This window comes from Lethenteron reissneri, chromosome 12 (genome assembly GCF_015708825.2).
Source record: "Lethenteron reissneri isolate LAM-NWPU_2019-01 chromosome 12, ASM1570882v1, whole genome shotgun sequence".
Taxonomy (NCBI): Eukaryota; Metazoa; Chordata; class Hyperoartia; order Petromyzontiformes; family Petromyzontidae; genus Lethenteron; species Lethenteron reissneri.
Genome location: NC_083790.1, coordinates 1,813,651 through 1,836,987, shown reverse-complemented (window position 1 = coordinate 1,836,987; position 23,337 = coordinate 1,813,651). Strand labels below are relative to the sequence as shown.

The window sequence follows — 23,337 nt, the reverse complement described above, 5'->3', positions numbered from 1 at the left end:
GCGTAACAATTTGGCTTCATAATAATATCTGCATTTAGCTGACTTTGCTGAGACCCCGAGTTCAAATGTGAGTTTTAACCGCCTCTAATGAAGCAAATCATTGTTCTCAAGCCTCGCGAATTGATTATGTCAAACAGGACACCAATGACTGCTATAATAACAAACACCGAATCAGATAAAATTTGACAAATTTTAGGGAAGCCATCACAACTGCGGTGGCGGTTTCTTGAAGTATGTATGCATGTTGAACTCCTTTCGCACCGTGTGTAGCCCATCGTGATAGTTGTCGGTGCGGGAGAAGGACTCATCGTAGCGGATTTTGGCTCGCAATCAAATAAAGTCGGTGGTCACCGCATCGCGCGCTTTCAGATGCGCTTCTGCGGCCGTCTGGAACGTTCTCCCTTCCGATATTAGGAAGCCATTGGGAGCTGGGCACTGTTAAATGTAGATGGAAAACTAAATTCTTTAGAACTGCATTTTGTGTTCAGTTTGTTATCCTTCCTCCGCACCTCCGAGTAGCACGCTTGGCTACGTACGGTGCGAAAACAGTTCAACAGACATACACGCAAGGGCGGAAGTCAATTTTGAGCTGAAGCTCTCGAGGTTTGGGGCCGGCGGGACTTTGTCGATCTCGCGCTCGGCGCACTCGGCCGCCTGTTGAGCCGCGGCCTCGCCCGTCGTGGTTCGGGCACTGTTGTCACCGCACGCTTTCTCTGTCTCTCTCTCCCGCACCCCTCTCTCTGTGTCTCTCTCTCTCCCGCACCCCACCTCCCCCCGCCTCCCGTCGGCGGCTCGTAGTGGCCCCCAAGGCCGACCGCGTGTCGGCGATCCAGCCGGATCCGGCACCTGCGCCGCCACCGCCGCCACCTCCGGCCGCGGCGCAACCTGCACCACCCGCTCCAGCCCCCAAGCCAAAACCCCCGCCAGGTACGGGCTGGGAGAGAGAGAGAGAGGCGTGGCGCGTCACCTGGTGTGCCGGCAGGGGGATGTATTCTAACCCGTGTTACTCTCTGGTTCTTTCGGTAAAGTCACGTCGATAAAAAAAATAACCTGATGACGGACGCTTGTGTTGCGACCGAAACGTCGTGTTCTTTTATTGTGTTTTTTTTTATCCACGTGACTTTACCGAAAGAACTTCGAGATAATTGTTTTTTTACCCACTTATCTGACAACAAAACTGAAACCTTTTTTAAAAGGAGTCATATTTGCATTGACCACAATACCTGCGTTCCGACCGCGTTCCGACCGCAGGTATTGTGGTCAATGTAAACATGACTCAGTTTTGTTGCCAGATAAAAGGGTAACAAAACAATTATCATATTTTGCTACTGGCAAAGGAGGTTCCAATGGTGTAAATAACTTAGAAAGTATGAACTCCTGCAGTTACGAAAGCTTCAGATCTAGAACTAACCTCTGGTGTTCATCGCAAGGCCCCCATAGGTCACTGGGGGCCCCCGGTGGCCCCTGAGGCGTGCACCCCCCTCACCCCCCCCCCCCCCCCCGTCGTAATGGTAAAGAGGGACCTCGGAGGTAGTTCTGTGGTGTTCCCTTCTGCGGCCCGTTCCCTCTTCTAACACGGAGGATTGCGCTGTTGTGCGAGATTCCTGAACTGATTCCAAATGGAGAAAACACCCCCAATCATTATCGTGCAGTTGTCAAACCCCCAATGGTTTCAAATGTGTGGCGGCCCTCACACTGATGATGTCTTATTGGCGACAGTCCCCCCCTCACCCCCCCCCCCCCCCTCTGAGAATGAGTGAAGAACGCTGGGATAGCGCATTGAGAGTGTGCGAAGGGCGGGAATGAACAATTAGCGAATACATTAACTGAAATCATGAAAAAAAACATTTAAAAAAAACATGCCGAAGAAGTCGAGCGATAAAACAAGTAGACAGAGATCCTGCGCAGTTATGTTATTCTTCTCATTAAAATAATGCAACAATATACTTGTATTATTAGTAGCAAATACACACAGGCGTCACAGCCTTGTCGCTGGTGGGCGAGCGGATAGCGCGAGGGCGCCTCCCAGTGGTGGCGCGGCCGCCGCTTCCTGCCGGCGGCGGCGGTTCTCGGTTCGAATCGAGCGGCCGCCCCGGTGCAATAGCGTGGCGGTTGTGCCATGGTATACCGCGTGCTGTCCGCGTCACAGCAAACGTGCGTTATCCCGGGGAGGTCGTTCACACGAGTAGGCCATTGTGGGATTATGTCACGGCCAACATTTGATAAACGAATCACGGATTAATTTATTAATTTGGTATGACGCATGAGCAATCATCCTCCCGCCCCCCCCCCCCCCCCCCATATTGCGTCAACAAAACGTGAACACGGAGATTAGCGCACGGATTGCTCGCCATCAGCTTCCGGTCCAGATTTTCTGTAATCCGTTAATTTCAGTGAAAAATATATTGCCCAGCTTAATTCGCGATAACACTGTGTTTTTTTTCAGCGGTTGTGCTAGATTGCTGTTTAGATGTGAATTGTACAGCGCGTGAATTGAGTGCTCACTTCTTGAAGAAGCTCCCGGCACGTGGTTCGAAACGTTGTACATGGCGGTACAACCCCGAAAACGTGGCGGAGAGCTAATTGAACCGCGTGTGGATGTGTTTGTTTATTTTATTTTCATCCCGACCGCCGCTGTGCAATGAACATCACACGAATAACCAAGCGTTGTCTGCACTCGTACAAAAATGTCAATCCTAATTAATTCATTGCTTAATTATATTTTTTAATGAGTGCAATGTTTTCTCTCTTCGGGTGGAGAGGGGGGGGGGTGGTCGCGCTGTCAAACCGCGTCGCGCTTATCGACGGCGCGCTCAATGTCAGGCCGCCCCTGAGATCGGGCGCTTTCATTCGAGCTGTGTCCTGACCCCGTGGGGGAGGGGGGGGGTAATGGTGGGGGGGGTGCAATGGTAGGGGGGGGGGGTGTAATGGTGGGGGGGGGTGTATTGGTGGGGGGGGGGGGTTATGAGAGGAAGGGAGCCGAGAAGAGTAAAACTGTCTTAGCAAAGCACGACCCGGGTCAGGCTAATGAGAGTGAGAGGGGGGTCACAGGTCAATGATATTCGTGGGCCCTCTGTAATCCCCGCACTTCGCACCGTAGTAATAATAATAATAGTTACCCATTCATAAGGCACATTATCATGCGTAGATACCATTGTGCCGTGTATGTAAATCAGGAAATAAACACAACCTGTGGGGTAAATGGCCAGCACTCGGGAGTGAAGGCCAATTTACAGAAGTGAGTTTTCAAGACAGATTTCAACATAGCTAACAACTATGATTGTCCTACTTATGAAGGCGAAGCGGTGCAAAGCTTAAGAGCGGCACTGGAAAAAAAACACCGATCACCCCTGCAGGAAGATCTCGTGGACCTCGTTTAGTGTATAAAGATGCAGTCGGTTCCTGTAAATATTGCGGGGGGGGGGGGGTTACGCCGTATTCTACCCATGACAAAACCGTCCCGTAAATTGTTTGCAACGCGGCGAGGGACGGGACGCTGCCGAGTGAAGTGTCCTTCTCTCGGGCCTCGGTCTCGATCGGCCTGCCGGGACTGCCGGCCACCGGCGTCGCGATTTTCCGGGCGACGTTTCGGAAGCTGTCGGTCACGGGCAACGAGTCGCTAATTGTGAGCAGAGAGCGCGCCTCTTGTCTCTCCATGGGACGGGGCTCGAGGTGGCTGGGAGACTTCGTGGAGTGTTTCACGGTTGCGTGCGGACACCACCGGTGTGCGTGTCTGTGCGCGTGTCTGTGTGCGTGTCTGTGTGTGTGCGCGTGTCTGTGTGCGTATCTGTGTGCGTGCCTGTGTCTGTGTGCGTGCGCGTATCTGTGTGCGTGTCTGTGTGCGTGTGCACGTCCGTGTGCTTACGCGCGCCTCGCTGGCGCTGCGCTACGAACACGGCGACCCGAGTTCGATTCCCGCCCGCGGCTAACACCAGTGACGATTATATGAACCGGTCCCAGGCCTCTCCAAAGTCCACTCAGCCTCAATTGAGGACCTAACGTGATGTGTAAACAACGGCGGTTGGGCAGACAGACACTGGCCAGGCTCGGCTCTGGCCACGCTCTCCATCACGTGCACCGTTTCGGCCTCCATAGGTGCTCGCCAACAACGCTGGCTCTATGGGGGGGGGGGGGGGGGGTCACCTTTGTCTTTGCGTGCTCGGGGCGGTGAGGCGAGTTGGTGTGGGCGGGTGAGCGAGCGAGCGAGCGAGGCAGCGTCCGACCCGCGTAAGACGCGCGCGTGCGAGCGGGCGAGCAAGAGCCGAGTGTTTTGTGAGGCCAAGTGTGAAATGAATGGAGGGCCGATTGAAAGTGACGGCCTAACAGAGATGAGTGGACTCTACCGTAACCCAGATTACACCGCCAGGGCTGCGGGAGGGAGGTGGAGAGGAGGGGGAAGGTAGCCACCCCAACACACACACACGCGGCCCTTGCGTTGTTGTCTCGATATACACACACACGCGCGCAGACTTTTTTCGTAATGGTAAAGGGACCTCGGAGGTAGTTCTGTGGTGTTCCCTTCTGCGGCCCTTTCCCTCTAACACGGAGGATTGCACTGTTGTGCGAGATTCCTGAACTGATTCTTGAACTGATTCTTCATCTCGCGAGCTGACCTCGCCGATGGTGGCGCCGTCGGGATAGAATCCCGGGAGCGAGATGAAACAGATCACACTTGTGCATTGAAGATGACACAGATCACACTTGTGCATTGAAAATGGCACATAAACAATTCTCAACAATCAGTGCCGAATGTAATTAGGCAGTAATTAGGCAGTATAGCAGGACATGACATTTCCCGCACCGCCGATTATCACGGATGGCTACGTACGGTGTGAAAGAAGTTCAACACACGTACGTACAACAAATTAAAGAGGAAAAAATACCTTGTAAAATAGAGATCGGGCAGCTGTTTGATGGCTGTTGGTATTGTTGTTGTTGATCAGTGTTTAAGTTGTTTGTTGTTGTGTTTTTTTTTGGTTGCCATTGTTATTTGATGACGTCATGTGTCGCTATTTTCGCTTCTTCTGGTATGTATCCTGAACCTCTTTCGCACCGTACGTAGCCAACCGCTCTTGTTGTTAATATCGTCACCGTTGGTGGTGTCGATTGTTGTTGTTGTTATCAATGGTATTGCGTCATGGCTGTTTGTTGTTGTTATTGTTGTTATTTAGCTGCCCCAAAGGCGGACACCCCACGGCCACCCAGCATCCTGGCGGAGGAGATGTACGATGACAACCCAGGTAATTCGCGCCGTCCCCACAACAACAACAACCGCCATTCGCCACTAAGTGGCGGTGACGTCACCACGACGCACACACACGGAGACACAAGCTCCCCCGCCTGTAGCCTGTTAACAGACTGTAGGGGCAGGTGCCGGGAGCGATTGGGGGCCGTCCATAAATGACGTCACGCACATTGGGGGGGGGGTCAGACATTTGTGACGATGTGTGACGAGGGCGGGGGGGGGTGAGAAATGTGACGTCACATCAAATGCGCAACTTTAAATAAATATAGGCAACACGTTCTACTTAATAACTGTTTTCTCCTACAACATCAGAGTGTAGCGGCACATTAAATACGCACTACAATGACTAGTTTAAAGCGATTTGAAGGATGTTTTATTTGGGGGGGGGGGCAGAGCTTTGTGACGTCATATTTGAGAAGGGATCTGACTTTTTGTGACGCCATGTGACGAGGGGGGGGGGGTAAAAAATCGTCTAAAATCGCGTGACGTCATTTATGGACGGCCCCTTGCACCTATGAGGTCCGGCTTGGCACACGAGGGTGGATGGGTGGCCAGCACCACGCCCGGTCGCCTTTGTCTCCCTGCACACTACACGAGGTCAACCTGAAAACAAAGGCCATTCAGTATCGCTCATCGTCAGCGGTGTTGGCCGTGAGCGCGAATCGAACTCGGGTGGCCGGGTTGGCAGCACAGCGCGCTAACCGCTGCACCACCGCTCCGACGCGGACAGAGGCACAGGCGATTGACGATGGTGAGGTCAGTGAGGCGAGGGTCAGGTTTAGTTTGTTAGAGTTAGGGGTAGGGCTAGTACGAGTGGCTGGTTGGGGGTGAAGGGGGGGGGGGATGGTCCAGAAATGTCAAGCTTTTTAAACAGGGCTCACCATGAATACTATTTAAATATAATCAACGTAATTTATCTCGGCTACATATCAATAAAATACTTAATGTTCGACGTGCATGTCACCTAAGCGGCGCGGCACGGCTCCGTTCCCGCAGTGGAAAAACAAACTTGGCGCCATCGGAGCCGCGCCTGGCCGGATCGGCACGGCCCCCCCCCCGCCCCGATCCAACCCGATAGCGCATCGCGCCCCCCTCCCCCTAGCCCCTTCCTCTCGGATCTTCCGCACGGCTCGGGATAATTCCACACGTCGGCCGTGGCCATTAGAGCTAATTGACGGGGTAATTAATTACGCTTCGTTCAAATTCGCGTTAAGCCGCGCGGAGGCGCGGGAGACGTTCCCGCGGGGTTGCTGCCGTCACGATTTCCCGTGATTAAGGAGCGGCTCCGTCTGCTTGCAAGGAACGTGACCGCGCCCCTTCAAACAACGTTACAGTGTCCGCGATTAATTGGGTGTGAGACATTAATTGCCCGATGGCCAACACCTGTTCATTACGGGGAATGTGCCATGCTCGTTGTGTTCACGTTACGGAATGCACCATGTCAGAGTGTGAGGCTAATTGAGGTGGTGGTGGTGACACCAGCGGTGTGGGTTTGTAATCCAGAAGATGTCCGGCGTTTGGGCAGATCACGGCTCATGAGGATGCTATAGGTCAGGTCACAGAGGTCAGCTGGCATAGATGAGAGAGTTCAGGTTGCAGTGAGTGGTTAGCGCACTCCGCTAGGAACCCGGCGACGCGAGTTTGATTCCGGGCCACGGCTGACATGAGTGGCGATTGGCGTTTGAAGCGGTCGAGGGCAACTCGCAACATTTCATGAACCGCGCCACTAACTAGGCCGATTCCGTGTGATGAAACAACCCACAAATACGAACGCTGCCGAGGAGGGGGGGGGGGGGTTAATCTAGCAGTGAATTGAGATAGTGATGCGAATTACAATCTGCGTCGCCTAGCGCAGTTGCACCGTCTACACACTTGACAGCCGCGCAACTTTCAGCCGTAGGCGGAACGGTTCGGCTTGTGCAGTGGAAAAAAAACCCAACAACGGAGATGCGCGAGCTGAATTTGCGTGACCAAACTAAACCGATTTCCTTCCGGTCCTCCCCGTTTACCCCCCGCGCGTCACGCCGCCGCACGCACCCCCGCCGACGGCGCTGCGACAGAGTGCCAGTGCTACGGCCACTCGAACCGCTGCAGCTTCATCGAGCTGCTGAGCGCGGTGACGTGCGTGAGCTGCAAGCACAACACGCGGGGCCAGCGCTGCCAGTACTGCCGCCCGGGGCACTACCGCAACGCGTCGCTCCCGCTCAGCGACGAGAACGTGTGCATCGGTCAGTGAACCCCACACACACCACACCACACAACCCCTTCCTCCACCCCCACGGGTTCGTGGACTCTCTTTATCCGCTACCTGCGCAACCGGGTTCGTGCCCAGCCAGCCCGGCGTGGCTCTGGTGGCACCCGGTGTGTTTTTCCACTGCAGACGCCGAGCCGTGTCGTGCTGCTCACGTTACACGCAACGAAGAGAGTTGAAACGCGTGCAGTCGACGTGGCGACGCTTTGTCCTTTACAGAGTTATCTGGCTTTGACCACCTGAATGTTAAATTGTAGTTCGTGCTCTGCATCTGCATCAGCCACACTAGCGTCGTGCGCAATTACTTTGTGATTTGCCCAACTCCCTGGCCCTGCTTGGCCCCGAGCCGTAATTAGATGTCTTCGAATGCCAGCATATCACAGTTTGGTTTCCATCTCAGCTCTGCAGATAGGCAGTGGAAGAACCACGCGTTCCGTCAGCGCCCCATGCTCCTGTAGCTCCGTGTTCCCCTCCCAGCAGTGCTCATCTTGCAAGGTGGGCTGGGTGGGTCAGAAGTCGGGCACACTGAGCTGGTGTGACAGGGGTTTGTCTGTTACTCAATAACTACTGGTCATCATCCGAACATATTTTTTTATGTAATTTTAATCGGGCTTAAATCTTGTATCCTATTTAAGTGCGATGAAGAAGGGCCATTACCCGAAACGTCCAAATCCGGGTTTCATCAACCCGTGATTAAACCGGATTATCCAGATCGTGAGTTGATGGAATCACACACACAACAACAACAACAACCGCCATTCGCCACTAAGAGGCTGTGACGTCACCACGACGCTTGTGCCAGGCCAAGTGCACCTTGAGGCCACGTGAAGTGTCGAACGCCCGCTGGCAGGAGGTCACGGGGCAGACCCAGCAGGTGCCACGGGTCGATTGACCGAGATGACTGGCTGATGCACCACCTGTGCCCCCTACTGTGCCAACTTGCTGTGCTTTAGCCACCCGGCTCTCCACTCGTTGTTGTCACACACACAGACACACACACACAGACACACATACAGACAGACACACACACAAAGGAAACCCATCTACACGCATTTGTTTTTCCACTCTCTGACTTCGGATAACGGTGCAAGCTGTCGCGGGATTTCAAACCGCGATGTGATTGACGCCGCGTGGTGGCGAACGCTCCTTTGAAGGGCGCTCGAAGTTCGCTGCCCACACAGCCCCCCCCACCCCCTCGTGTGGACCGGACAGTTCCATTGAAGCGACTTCACAAGTCGCTCGGCTTCATCTCCCAGCGCCCATCGCTGCCAGCCTCGACAGTTCGCCGCTGACGACTGTGAAGTCCCCCATGGGGGGGGGGGGGGGGCATATCTCTTCATCGTGTTGACGCAGCGCCGCTAGATTGCTTAATTGGAATTCAATCGCAGAAATAGGCAACTAGATAAATACATCAATCGTCAGTTCTCGTCCTCAATAGCTAGCCTCGCCCTTCTCGCTCGAGCCAGACACTCTTTTAACAATGTCAGCGGTTTTTGGTATTGTTTTAAGCTCCAAAGTCATTTTTGATTCTCTGCGGCTAACAGGAACCCCGGGGAATAACGAGTGTGTGAGTGTGTGGGTGCTGCAGGTCATTGTAACATGTAAGGGGGAGCGGTGGCGCAGTGGTTTGCGCACTGCGCTACGAACCCGGCGACCCGAGTTTGATTCCCGCTCACGGCTAAACACCGTTGACGATTATCTGAACCGGTCCTGGGCCATCCCCTAGGTCGACTCAGCCTCAAATCAGTTCCTGGTGCGGTATGTAAAAAAAACATAGCCACTGGGGAGACAAAGGACGCCGGGCGTGGCACTGGCCACGCCCGCTCGTGTGCCGTGCCGGGCATCGTAGGTGCAACTCGCTCACAGCACTCGCCCCGGCACTCTGTTGAGGAGGCTACACGGGGGATCTTTGCCTTTGCGAGGTCAGTGTAACCTGTTCTCAACCGGACAGGTGGCGGCCCAATAAACGATCAGCAAGCAGCAGAGCCACGTCGAGAGGGAGGGAGGGGGGGCTGCCGGATTTCCATCCCCCAAACAAAAGCCTCTCTTCAAATAAGAACGAATTGTTACGCGGTGATCCCCACTGGCACGCGGCGGCACTCCAAGTCAAGCAGTAATAACAATCATAACGAGGCATGCTCAGTTCTAAGCATGCGATGATGCGTCTGAGCGCAGAATAAAATCGCCCTCTCCGATTTGCGTCGTTGGCCGCTTGCCTTTGCGGGTGGCATGGGCGTCTGGAGCAGCGCCGGTTGATTTTGATACCCGGGCATGGGGAGCGGTGGTGTAGCGGTTAGCGCGCTGCGCTCACGGCCAATACCAGTGACGATTATCTACAACCGGTTCTGGGCCCCTCCCCTAGGTCGACTCAGCCTCAAATGAGTACCTGGGGAGACGAAGGCGGCCGGGCGTGGTGTTGGCCACCGACCCCCTCGCTAACAGCACTTGCCCCTACAGTATGTTAAGGCTATACGGGCGATCTTTGTCTTCGTCGACAAGGCAAGAGGTTTCACGGTTGGCGAGATGTGAACTCCCTCGCCAGGTATGAAGGAGGTGGTGGGATTGATCTCGACCCCACTGCTGACCCCTGCTACATATTTAGAGTTTGCGTGTCTCTCTCCGGGTCCTCCGGTTTTTCCCTCCACATTTGAAAGCATGAATATTTACAATCTCTGGAAAAGAGCCACATAGTTTAAATAGCGAATCGCTGTGGAGCCAAAGCCTTGCCCTATCCCGGCTTAGCCCGGCTCACAAACTCAACAATCGATCGGAGTGAGCCGAGTTGTTTCCTTAACTCCTTAAAGGAAACCCAGTGCGCGAAAATCACACGTATAAGTGCCGTGCTAAGCTCCAGTGAGACAATCTGACTATACAGACGAGAGCATTTTAGAATTCCTGACATGAGAGGCACCAGCAAGAGGAGAAACAGCCGCCAACGCCACAGACTCACAGCTGCCAACCCATACGGGTTACCGTGCATTCTTGTCGAGGGATATTGAGTTTTCAGGTCAATATGGTTATTTGTTTGTGTTTCTTCTTTGTGATGGGACTTTGTGGGATGAACGTTGAGACTCATAAGGGCACGGGGTGACCAATGCGGTGTGAATTTGTCCGTAATAAGGTAGGGCACTGATAAGGGAGTGACAGGCATGCAGACTCGTCGCTGGAGTAGAGGGCATGAATCAGAGAGGAGGGTGAGATGGGGCGCTGCTACGCTAACCGGGCGAATAACGTCAGCCTCGCATGCACGGTTGCGAGAGAAGTTCTAATGTCCCCAGCACTAGACCTGCCTCGCCTGGTTTGCCTACCCGGGCCCCCGCACCTTCCCGGGCAAGGGATTCTAGACGAGAAGGCGCAAGGCACAAGTCGTTCAACATCATCATCATCACTGCTTCCTTCCCACGTTGCAGCGTGCGAGTGCAACCCGTTCGGCTCGGCGAGCGATCGCTGCAACGGCACGGGGCAGTGCGAGTGCAAGGAAGGCGCGAGCGGCCTCAAGTGCGGCGAGTGTCTGGCCGGCTACTACTGGAACCGCGGCTGCCAGCGTGAGTCTCTCCCCCATCGCACCGCACCGCACGGCACCGCACGGCACCACCGCACCGCCGCATCACCGCACGGCACCACCGCACGGAACCATCGCACCGCATCACCGCACCGCATCACCGTACGGAACCACCGCAGGGCATCACCGCACGGCATCACTGCACCGCACCACCGCATCACCGTACGGAACCACCGCAGGGCATCACCGCACCGCACCGCACCACCGCATCACCGCACGGAACCACCGCACAGCACCACTGCACGGCATCACTTGCACTGCACCACCGCATCACCGTACGGAACCACCGCAGGGCATCACCGCACGACATCACCGCACGGCATCACCGCATCACCACACGGCACCACCGCACGGCATCACTGCACCGCACCACCGCACCGCTCCACTCATTGCCGAGCCCGCCGGTTTGCAACAGATCTGTGGGCAGCGCAAAGCTCCGCAGTGATGTTGCGACGTTTTGCCCGAGTCCACGGGCTTTCAAGAATGAAGCGTCAGAATGTTGCTTTGTAATCGAGGAATCCAATGAGCTATGAAGCTCTTTTTTTCACAGATGTCCAGTAAGGGGGCACGGGGTCATAACGTTACAACAACAAGAAGCTATAAAAAAAACACGATAGGAGTGAAAAGTATAGCAAAGGTAAACAAATAATTTCAAAATATACAAATAAAACGAAACTTTGTTTTTTAGCAGGTAAAGCACACTGAGCTATTAGCTTCTTTTTCAATAAACGACCTCTTTACAAATGATAGCTCAACGAAGTGGCTTATCAAGTGGAAATGTATGGCAGCAAAACTATCTAAAAAGTCTAAACGCATGTTTATCAATTTGGAGGGAAAAACCGGAGGACCCGGAGAAAAAAATCCAGGCATCACGGATATGATATCCCATATTCGATATCTGAATCCGGGTTGCAGCCACTGAGCCGTGATCAAACCGGGCTCTGGAGTGTGGTGAGTGCATGGTCTCAACCTGGTCGCCAATGAGTGCACAAAGGCCTCCCCCACATCACATTGGATGTGGGGGGGCGGTGTGTGATCATACTTCACCATGCTAATCAGTGGCAGGCTGACAAAGGAGAGACCCAGGACCGGTTGAGATATCACTGTCGATAGCTGTGGACCAGTCATTGACCACCGGTCGCCAGGTTCATCGCAAAAATTCAGCAATAAAACAAAAAATCTGCGCCTCCGTTATGGTTGCCACATCCCAAAAATAGTATTAATCGGTGACGTTTCGGGCAATCGCCCTTCTTCATGACACCGATGAGACCGATGTGCTGGTTGTGGCATGCAGAAGGGCCACCGCCCAAAACGTCGCCTATTACACACGTTACTGCCGAACGTGTTGAGTTTGTTTGTTAATTGTGCCTGTGCGCCGCTGCTAACGAAGCAACAGCAGCAGCAGCAGCTTCATCGCCAACTAATCTTTGTTTGATATCAAAAAGAGGACAATTAGTCCGGGCGATCCAGCACAGGTGACAACCCCCGCTATGCAGCCCATCTCTGCACGTCACCTGATGAACTAAAGCGATGTATTAGTCGTGCAGCGTACATCCCTCCGTGAAGTCTGGCAATTCATTAATTTCCAGGTGATTGCGTTAATATAATGAAGAACGCCCGGGCTATATAGGCAGCGGTTGTCGCTAGGGAAATATGGAGGCCCAAGCAGATGCGGAACCTCAGAGTCGGTTTTGCCACGTGAGCCCTTTGCTGGCTTACGGGGTAATTAAATGCAATAATATGAGGGGATTAAGCCTGCGATTTTCAAAAGCTGGAGATGCCCCCCTCCCCAGGCACAGGGGATTAGACAAATGCAGTGGCCGTGATTGCGTGAGTTGCGGTGAAATAAATAACGCGCAATCGCAAATGGCAGTGGGGCTTGACTCGTGTTGTTTGCATGATTATTTACTTCTGCGACAAGACCAAAGTGAACATCTTAAAAACATGCGTGTTCAGTGCAGCTTCGTTTGCCAACGACGATGCACTTCTATGGGACGATCTGGACGATCCTGAATGACGCGATGACGATAACGCCCTCGTCTGCCTCATCTCCCTCTCTCGTGACGCCCCCCCCCCTCATCTCCCTCTCTGCCTCTCTCGTCACCCTCCTTCCTCATCTCCCTCCCTCCCTTGTCACCCTCCCCACCCCCTCATCTCCCTCCCTCGTGACCCTCCTCACCTCATCTCCCTCCCTCCCTCGTCACCCTCCCCCCCCCTCATCTCCCTCCCTCCCTCGTCACCCTCCCCCCCCCTCATCTCCCTCCCTCATGACCCTCCCCACCTCATCTCCCTCCCTCCCTCGTGACCCTCCCCCCCTCATCTCCCTCCCTCCCTCATCACCCTCCCCCCCCCTCATCTCCCTCCCTCGTGACCCTCCCCACCTCATCTCCCTCCCTCGTGACCCTCCCCACCTCATCTCCCTCGATCCCTCGTCACCCTCCCCACCTCATCTCCCTCCCTCCCTCATCACCCTCCCCCCCCCATCTCCCTCCCTCGTGACCCTCCCCACCTCATCTCCCTCCCTCCCTCGTCACCCCCCCCCCATCTCCCTCCCTCGTGACCCTCCCCACCTCATCTCCCTCCCTCCCTCGTGACCCTCTCCACCTCATCTCCCTCCCTCCCTCGTCACCCTCCCCCCCCTCATCTCCCTCCCTCCCTCATCACCCTCCCCCCCCCTCATCTCCCTCCCTCGTGACCCTCCCCACCTCATCTCCCTCCCTCGTGACCCTCCCCACCTCATCTCCCTCCCTCCCTCGTCACCCTCCCCCCCCTCATCTCCCTCCCTCCCTCATCACCCTCCCCCCCCCTCATCTCCCTCCCTCGTGACCCTCCCCACCTCATCTCCCTCCCTCCCTCGTCACCCTCCCCCCCTTCATCTCCCTCCCTCGTGACCCTCCCCCCCTCATCTCCCTCCCTCGTCACCCTCCTTCCTCGTCTCCATCCTTCCCCTCCCTCGTCACCCTCCCTCTCTCGTCACCCTCCCCCCCCCTCATCTCCCTCTCTCGTCACCCTCCTCCCCCGTCTCCCTCCCTCGTCTCCCTCCCCTCCCTCCCTCTAGAGAACGCGTGCGACGAGGAGCTGCTGCGCTGCCAGAACGGCGGCGAGTGCCGCGACCGGCAGCGCTGCGCGTGCGCGCCCGGCTACTCGGGCGCGCTCTGCGAGGAGCGCAGCAGCAGCTGCCGCGGCGGCGGCGCCGCTGGCTGCGGCTCGGGAACGACGCCGCGCCCGGACCCCCGCGGGCTCCTGCTAACGCTGCTGCTGGCGACGCTGCTGTTGGTGGTGGTGCGGCCGCTCGAGACGACCCAGGAGCTCGGCCTCTCGCCCGCCGTGTGAGCGTGCGGGATGAGCCGGCGGCCGGGATACAGAGTAGAGTCTCCACCGCGAGGGAGAGCCGTGGGTCGGCCGACGGCCTCCGCTGCGCGCGGGAGGCGGCGCGCGTCCTCTGCCGGCCCCGGGGGCCACTCCCGAGGGCCCGCGGGGCGGAATTCTGCAAGTGGTGCCGAGGTGCTGTGGCCACGACTCGCGATGAATATCACGATGATGACGATGATAACAACATCGATGGATAAGACAGAGTCTACAGTAATGGAGGTGATGTCACCAATGACGATGAAACAGTTGAATCTATGGCTATGGTGATGATGATGATAAGGGCGTTCATGGTGATAATGAAGGAGATACAATATCACGATGATGATGACAGTGATGATAATGCTGATAACAACATTGATGAAAAAGGCAGAGTCTACAGTAATGGAGGTGATGTCACCAATGATGATGAAACAGTTGAATCTATGGCCATGGTGATGGAGATGATAATGGTGTTGATGGTAATGATGAAGGGGATGGTCCAAGCGCAGTCAAAATTACTTTAATGAACAAGAGATGGGGTTCCTCTCCATTTAAAGCCCCGAGCTCAGCCAAAGAGCACAGAGTCATGGTACAGCTGTGAATGTGAACATGTGCGATGATGATGGTGATCGCAGCGGTGATAAGACTAATGAGTCACAAAGCCTGTTCATTCATTGACCAAAAATGTTTTCCAAAAAGTTTCTCAAACGCTGCCACTCCGGATAAAACGTCTGCTCTCCTCAACCTGCAGGTCCACGCAATGAATGTTGGGTACACGGCACCACTTCCTGACATATCTTCTCTCGTTTCAACTCTTCATCCCATCGCAGAGCGAAGTAGCAGGATGCTCACCACAGTCAAACAACAACTCACGCGTCGTACCAAACGGCAAATGAATCACGAGAACAAACAAACAAACAAAACACCCCGAACAATTACGATCGTTTCAATGCCTTCGCAGCTATCAATTTGTTTGTGCGCGTGGTACCCACAGCAGCAATTGTCCCCTACGTGAGTGGGAGCCGCGCCCTGCCCGTGTAAATATCTGTACATCGACCGCGAAACACCGACCAATGATGAACTGTCGAGGGCCGCGCGTGCGCTCACGAGCCGCTCCCAGCGTGCCGCACGCGGCGGCCTGGCTTGGAATCCCTCGAACGCTCCAAAGTCGGCGAGCGATGCGCTCGATAAATCGGCGACGATGCAACGACGAGGGCCTGCGCTCTGCCCAGCGGCGTGACTTTGGTCGTTGAACGCGCGGTTGGCATCGACCCTGGTGGAAGGAATTAAATGGGGGGGGGAGCGGTGGGGGTGGGGTGCCCCCTCCCTGTCTTAATGTTCTTCCCGCCCCCCCTCTGGGTTCCTCTGGCTTGTCCGGGAGTCCCGGTGCAGTTGCAGGGCCTGCACACTTGCTGGCTGTGCCGCTGGTTTCACGTCGGCGATGCAAGAGGAACCGTTCCCTCTGCAAATGTGTTCCCCCATTCATGTTCGTGCCCCCGAGGATCCAGTATTTGGGAAGCGGGGAATGTTGGTTCCCCCTTTGAATATATTTACCCCGTAAATTTGTTGTAATGAATGTTTAATTGCATTTGCGATTACAAACTAAACTTTTAAGACGATGTTTTCGAACTTTTTCGCGAAACTAGTTGCCTAACTCTAAACCCTAAACCCTCACCTTTAACACTCATTCATAACCCTAACCCCTAACTTTGACCCCTTACCCATAGCTCTTAACCCTTACCCCTAACCTTTAACCTTATCCTCAACCCTGTCCCTAACACTCTAAACCCTAATTCTTGAACACTTATCTGTAACCATAACCTCAATCCCATAACTCCTAACTCCAAGCCCTAACCATCGAATCTTAAACCATTGGCCCGATTCCAGAGTTACAAATAAGTATGGCAGAACTAACGTTCGCTGGTGGGAACACAGTTTGTTGCCATGGAACTACAAAATATCGCGAAATAGTTGCATGGTTCATTTCTTCAGTAAACTATTTCACCTTGAGGATGGAACGTCTCGTCAGCCCGGGGGTCCGATGAGCACGGCTGGCTACGTACGGTGCGATAGAAGTTCAAAGACAAAGATCACCCGTATAGCCTACACGGGCTGTCCAGGTATGTCAAGTACCAAGAGCAGACACTGAAAAGACCCGCGCGCGCACACATAGCCTGGTGAAGCGTAAACCTTCGGGGGAGCCAATAAACAGGTCATTCAGACGGCGATACCTAAGTGCGCGTCCCTCTTGCGGAGTGTTCCATGTGCAATGCTGGTGGCCAGTAGCGCAACGAGCGTGGGGGTGCCTTGCCCCCCCCCCCCCCTTTGCGGCCAAAGCTACGAGTTTGGGCCCTCTTGCCAACCACGATGAGATTTGTTTTCAACAGTTTTCGGGGCCCCATCCGTCCGGTTTCCACGCCCTCTGAGCTGTTAATGTTGCGACGACGCCACTTCTGGTGGTGGCTCACGACTGCAGGTGCGGAAGGCTACAAAAATCCACCTCGAGTGGGGGGTCGATCCGGGTCTGCGTTAAGAGTGAGTTGTAGATTCTACCCACGCATTGAGTGATCACGGACGCCATCCTCCGGCGGACATGTGGCGATCTTAGAGGGCCTGCCGTGCGTGCAGCTCACGCGGCTTGCCAGGGGAACTGGTGGAGTGGGATTGCAGCACCGGTGCATCATCATCATCATCACGACCATATTCGTCACGATCATCATGATTATTATCATCACCATCATAGCCATCATCACCACCACTATCATCATTACCCCCATCGCCATCATCAACACCGTCACGATCATAACCAGCATCATCGCCATCATTTTCATCACCGCCATCATCACCATCATTACCAATTTTTGTTCCATCACCGCCACAAGCTGCCTTCCCGTTCTACACATCACCTCGCCCAACCTGGACGCATCACCTCCGCCACTGAGAGACCCCGATTAGTCGCAGGGCTGCCACCACATCTCGCACCACCCCCCACTCCGCCCAACATTGACGCACTCCTCGCCTCCCCGTTCAGCCCCTGCGACGCGTTTCCTCCGGGTCGTGCCCCCGTCGTGGTGTCGATTGTGGTTGTTCGGCTGCGACGTCCGACGTTCCATTTTCGCGGCCGCGCGCAGGAAGCATCTTTGAGGTTTTTTTCTCTACCGAAGAGCAGCAAAGCCCGGAACGAAGACTCAGCGAAGAGCAAACAAGGCAACTGCACGCCGTGGCTTTGTCGCTCAATCGGCCCCAGGGCTCCCCCCCCCCCCTTCAACGCCGCAAGTGGCCACACATTCTAGAACGTCTGAGACACTTGGTGCATCGGTGCAGAGGAATGGGCTCACTCGCGACAATTAATCGCCTGTTTATTTATTTATTTTATTTTCATGTTAACGACGCAAGAAGGAGCCGTGCCAATTTACAATGACCGAGCGGGTGTGTACAAGTGTATCATGTTAATCATATTGATTACTGTTGTAACTGTGCAAAGTACAAATGAGCTCATTAATCAGGGGGGTTGGGAGCAGAAGGGAGGCGGTAAGTTGCGTGCGTAAGGAAAAACAAAGAAACATTAAAGAGCGCATGGAAGAACACGCAAGTATTTGTAGGCGACCATGTAGGAAGGTCGCGCGCGGTGGAGTCAAGTGTGGATGGTCCCAGTGCTGTCAAGGACCGTCTGGCCGAGCGTGGAAGAGTAGGCCCAGCATGGCCTCTTCGATTAACTTCCTCTACAGCTCAATCGATAGTCGAAGACCCTTCTGCCGGCGGACAATCGGCACGGCTGCGCCCCCCTTACCTCCAACGACTCGCGTTGAGAAACGATCAGTGTCCACGCAGCCTTTGCCGTGTAAATAAAATAAAACACGCGACTTTTTGCCCGGCCTTTTATCGAGCCGCGAATTGAAATCGTTACTGCCGACGCCGGAGTTTTACGACTCCAGGCTTTCATCCAACCTCTTTGGGGATTCGCAAAACGAGCGCGAGCGTCGTTGAGTTGCGATCGAGAGCGTGCGGGCGAGCGGGTCGGCGAGCGGGTCGGCGAGCGTCGTGAAATCCCCACGCGGAGCTGCGATCAGTTCTCGCGCAGAATCTCAACGTTGCTGCGTCTCACGACAGCTCGTTACAATTCACGAGCCCGAAGGGCCAAATGACCACTTTGACGACGGTTCAATGTTTTACCACGTTCTGTTTTTTTTATATATAAGTGCCCTCATCCAGCAGTGGATTGACAGCGGGGCTTGCACGTGGATGTGTGAGTTACCGACATGGGGGAGGGGATCACAACAACGAATGTGTCTGGGAAATTTTGTCCGGATGGAAATCTGATCCCAAAGTGGTCTCATTCGTCAAAGGGGGACGGACATTGAACGTAACTTATCTCTGCTGCTGATGAATATTCCACATTCCTATGTGGGACGCAAGTTTATCCATGGGACTTTCCACAATGCGGTACCTGTTTTATCCACCCACGAGAATGACGGGCCGCGTTGACTTGCAGCCAGGATTTTGAACTCGCACAAAGCTTCTGGTTATTTTTCTCGTCTACAATTAGCCTCATCATAATTAAATTTTCGTCTCCTGTTTGACCAAACCTCGATTTCTCGATTCCTATTCATTTGCGCGAGGGCTATCTCAAGTACCCTCCGACAGCGGCCAGCGGTCGAGACTAACTATGGAGTGGCAGCAGAAGGAGGAAAAGAAGGCCGTCAGAAGGACATCCACTGTGGAAGTGGGTCAACGAAATGGGCCCGTGCACTGGCACTAAGATGGATTGTCACATCGCTGGACCGCGAGAGATGACGACGGTGTTGGGGGGGTCGACTTGTATCCATCCCGAGATTTATCATGGCTTACGATGATTACGATAATGACAATGGTTGATCTATGTACCAGCTGTTGCCGGCGGTGAATCCTCACCTCGACTCTAGACCTCGCATAATTCTGCTCTCAAAAATAAAAAAAAAATTCAGGAGACAATCGCTGCCGTTTATGATTAACTCACGAAAACAGCTGTTGTCTGCATCGCTGCCGGTGAAATTACCACCGTAAATCACAACAACAGCGGAGCGCCGGGCGGATAAAACGCAGCGAGTCTGCACAGTGAGAGCACAGTTGGTGATCTGCCAGTCATCTCAGTCAGTCAACCTCATGGAACATGGGTCTCTGTCCCGTGACCTCCTGCCAGCAGAGAGCCTTCGAAACTTCACGCGGCCTCAACGTGCACCTAGCCTGGCACAATCGCCGAGGCAAATGGCAGGTATTGTAATGGGACCTCCCTTGCCAATACCCAAAACATAGGAATAGGTTTTACCATATTTTTTTTGCATGCTCACCACAAGTATGTGTGGTTAATGCAGCCATTATTGCTTGCAAAAAAAGGTTTCGGTTTGGTGTTTTAACACCTTAACACCACAGTTGTGTTGCCAGAAAGGGTAAAAGCTATTCGTATAGGCACAGGCATTGTTGTTCGCTTTTGTCTAGATGTCCTTGGAAGACGCGTTGGCGTGCGGTGGAGTATGTCAGCGCACCGTTCCGTGTGCCCGATCGTCGCTACATTTGGCCAGAACGCGAAGGGATTCGAAGTGAATTCGGTGGCCACGAGTTGAAATTAAACGGTGCCGCGTTAGGCCGCCACCAGCCACTCGCTGTGTTTGTGGGCTCTTTGGAGGCCGGCTCTTTGGCGGGTCAGGGAATTTACAAATACGAATTGAGGGTTATGACGAAGGAAGGTTGCGATGTTTCACACAGTCTGCAGTCATTTCACAGTCGGGGGGAGGGGTGACAGGGAGTGATGTTGCTGTGAAATCGAGTCATGTACGAGTAATTTGTCAACAATGTGGATAGACCGCACCACCGGCACACGATTGCCCTTTACCGTGCTCTACTGTGCAGCAGGCGACACGCGCATCGTTTCATGCGTGGTTAATAATAATAATGGACCCCGCGGTATTAACCAGGGCGACCTGTCGGATTCGAACCGCGAGGCTCCCGCGGCAAGCGGCGGCACGCGCAGCCGTCGGGCTGCCACTAGCTCACCGTGGAAGGTCTCTGAAGCTCCCACACTCGCTCGATTGAGAGGTGGGCCATGAGATTTGATCCACAGCAATAGGAGATACAAGTTGAATTAATGTTGCATACAGCACGCCAAGACTCAGTCAATAAACGGTGGGTGTACATATACACACACGTCACTTAGAGAGTAAGAGACAGTCGGTCATAGGGAAGAATCAGAAAATGTAATTATACTGGAGGAATCCGATGAGCTATAAAGCGTTTTTCTTCACAGATGTCCAGTCGGGGCACGTAGGTCTTGAACCCGACTTGAACAGGGGCGGCGAGTTAATAGCACGGACGACCCCGGGAGAGGAGCGATGAGTTCCAGACTAAGAGGGCAGCAGTGGAGAAGGAGCGACCGCCCACCTCGCGAGTAGATTCGTGAATCGGTCTGTGTGGCGCTTTAAGCGTCATCTCCTGCTTATCCGTGGAGGTTCTCCGCGTATCCCGCGGGTATTCTTACAAAATGCAACAAATAACGACTCCGTAAAATATATATAATTGGCCAAACATCGCAATGCAGGACCCTCCTGAAAGCGAGTCTTGAGACTTTGTGAGGTTTTTCAATCAATCGATCAATATGTATAGAATGCACTTCACTTAAATACAAGTTACCTTGAGTGCTTTGCGTAAACTACATCTATATGAATGCCGCAGCACTTGGAATATATTGAATACAAGACATTCCATATGTTAATCAAGGGCAGTACTGCTATACTCTTTGGTTCTTTCGGAAAAGTCACGTAGGTAGAAAAATTAAACAAAATAAAAAATAACATATCACGACGTTTCGATCGCGACACAAGCGGTCGTCCTCAGGCAGTGGAGCTGCTGAACGAGCGAGAGAGCTGTTACAACAAACAACAAACAACATTCTCTCGCTGCTTCAGCAGTGGAACAGCTGAACCAGCTGAACCAGCTCCACTGCTGGATGATTTTATCCGCCTGAGGACGACCGCTTGTGTTGCGATCGAAACGTCGTGATTTATTATTTGTTTTCTTGTTCGACCTACGTGACTTTACCAAAGTACCAAAGAGTATGGATTCCTGCAGGCACGAAGGCTTCAAATCAAGGGCAGTACTGCTATTATCATTCGTATTATTTTACCAAATTGCCAGCGTGTGTGGACCTACGTCTCTATAAAGCCACGTCCAGTAACCGCTTGCGACTCTGAGACCTGAAAAACAACTCAACTTCAAATCTGAACGCGCTTTAATCAGCTTTAGCTCTTTTACATACTACGGGCATCGTGGAACTGAACAAAAAATAATAAACCAGAGCAGCTGACAACAATATTACTAAACACATGATATTAAGAATACATTTGAGTTGATAAGCCTGTGTGAGCGATGCATTTGTAATCCTTGGCGGGTGATAATTAATACGATTTAAATGGCACAGCTGGTGATTGGGAAATGTTGCGAGCGTGCTCGGAGCACAGTAAATCCCTGGTGCTCCGTGCAGTGTCCTGGCATCGGTTCGCCTCCATCCGCCTGTCTCTCTGCCCTGCTCCGCGTCGTGTGGACACGGGCACCAGAGGTCAGGTGGTCACCGCAGGCAGTGGTGGTAGCGGCCGTGATGGTGGCCGTTTTGGAGACATCGGTTCGGGCCCTGGTGGCGATGGTGGTGGCCGTGATGGTGGCTGTGTTATTGGTGGTATTGGTCATTGGTGAATTGGGTTAGAATCTCGGTGGTGGTGGTGGTTGTTGTGGTGGTGGAAGTGGCAGCGGTGGTGGTTTGTGAGGACTGGTGTTGATGCTGGTGGTGATGGGTGTTGGCGATGGTATTGGTGCAATGATGGTTGAATTACAATTCCTGGTGATAGAGGTCTGTCTGGTTGTATGTGTTCGTAGAGGTGGTGGTAGTGGTGGTGGTTGTGAAGAGGTGTTTGTATGTAGTGTAGGTAGTAGTAGTGCTGGTACTGGGTGGGTGGTGTATGTACGGTAGTTGAGGTGGTGGCCGCAGCTGTGGTGGTGGTAGTGGTTGTAAGCGATTATATGTATGTCTAAGTAGAAGTGGTGGTGATTGTATGTGGGGATGATGATGATGGTGGTTGTGGTAGTTGTAGTGATGATGATGACGATGGTGGTGGTGGTGATGATGCTGGTGTGCATGATGATGATGACGATGGTGATATCAGTTGTAATAACGATGACGGTGGTGTTAGTGATGCGGCTGCTGTAGCTGAGGCCCGGGTTCATTGTCTTGCCATTTGAAGCTAATGTGCATTTTGACATCCATCACAGAGCGAGACCCAATTCGCAATTTAATCCGGATTTGTGTGATCTCCCAGTATTTAAATTCACAGCTGCTTTAATCCCTTTGTTTGCACGCGCCGGCTTTTAATAACCCGCGCACTTTCAATCATTCTGTGCGACGCATGGACACATCGTGGGAGAAGCCGCACACACACAGACAGGGAGAGGCAGACGTTTCGTTGTGGGGTCGTAGCCCAGACATCACGCCGAGCGACGCGTAACGGAGGTAAGAACAAAAAAAAAGCAAAGATCGGCCGTGCCCAGGTCGGCACATGGAGACACGACGCTCATCTCCATCGGTGACCTTTAGAAACGGTGGTGGAAATTCTATATTCCTATGACGGGGTGCCCGAGTTAGCGGGGGGGGGGGGAGAGGCATGGGAAGTTCTTGCAGATGACGAATCCGCGTCGCTCTGACGAATTTCTCCTCTTGTTTGAATCTGCATCTCGGCCTGCTGGGCAGGAAGCCGAGTGGGTAGGGATTTGCGATCGAGCGACCGTGGTGTAAAAACCCCAATTAACACGCGCGGTACCACGTGGTGCGCGTGCGCGGTGGATGTCGCGGGGGAGCGGTGGCGCAGTGGTTAGCGCACGGCGCTAAGAACACGGCGACCCGAATTC

The 23,337-nt window shown here is 53.7% G+C and overlaps 1 protein-coding gene across 2 annotated transcripts in view; it reads left to right on the top strand.

Annotated features, from left to right (window-relative positions):
• The window catches only part of LOC133341734 (netrin-G1-like), a 38,978-nt gene extending 19,984 nt beyond the window's left edge, over positions 1-18,994 (top strand). For both annotated transcript variants that reach the window (XM_061550391.1, XM_061550390.1), the window contains 5 exons: positions 799-927; positions 5,172-5,240; positions 7,306-7,473; positions 10,907-11,041; positions 14,117-18,994. In XM_061550391.1, the coding sequence (XP_061406375.1) occupies positions 799-927; positions 5,172-5,240; positions 7,306-7,473; positions 10,907-11,041; positions 14,117-14,391 (776 nt within the window). In that variant the 3' untranslated portion in view covers positions 14,392-18,994. The remainder of the gene's footprint in view (positions 1-798; positions 928-5,171; positions 5,241-7,305; positions 7,474-10,906; positions 11,042-14,116) is intronic.
• The last annotated feature ends 4,343 nt before the right edge of the window (positions 18,995-23,337 follow it).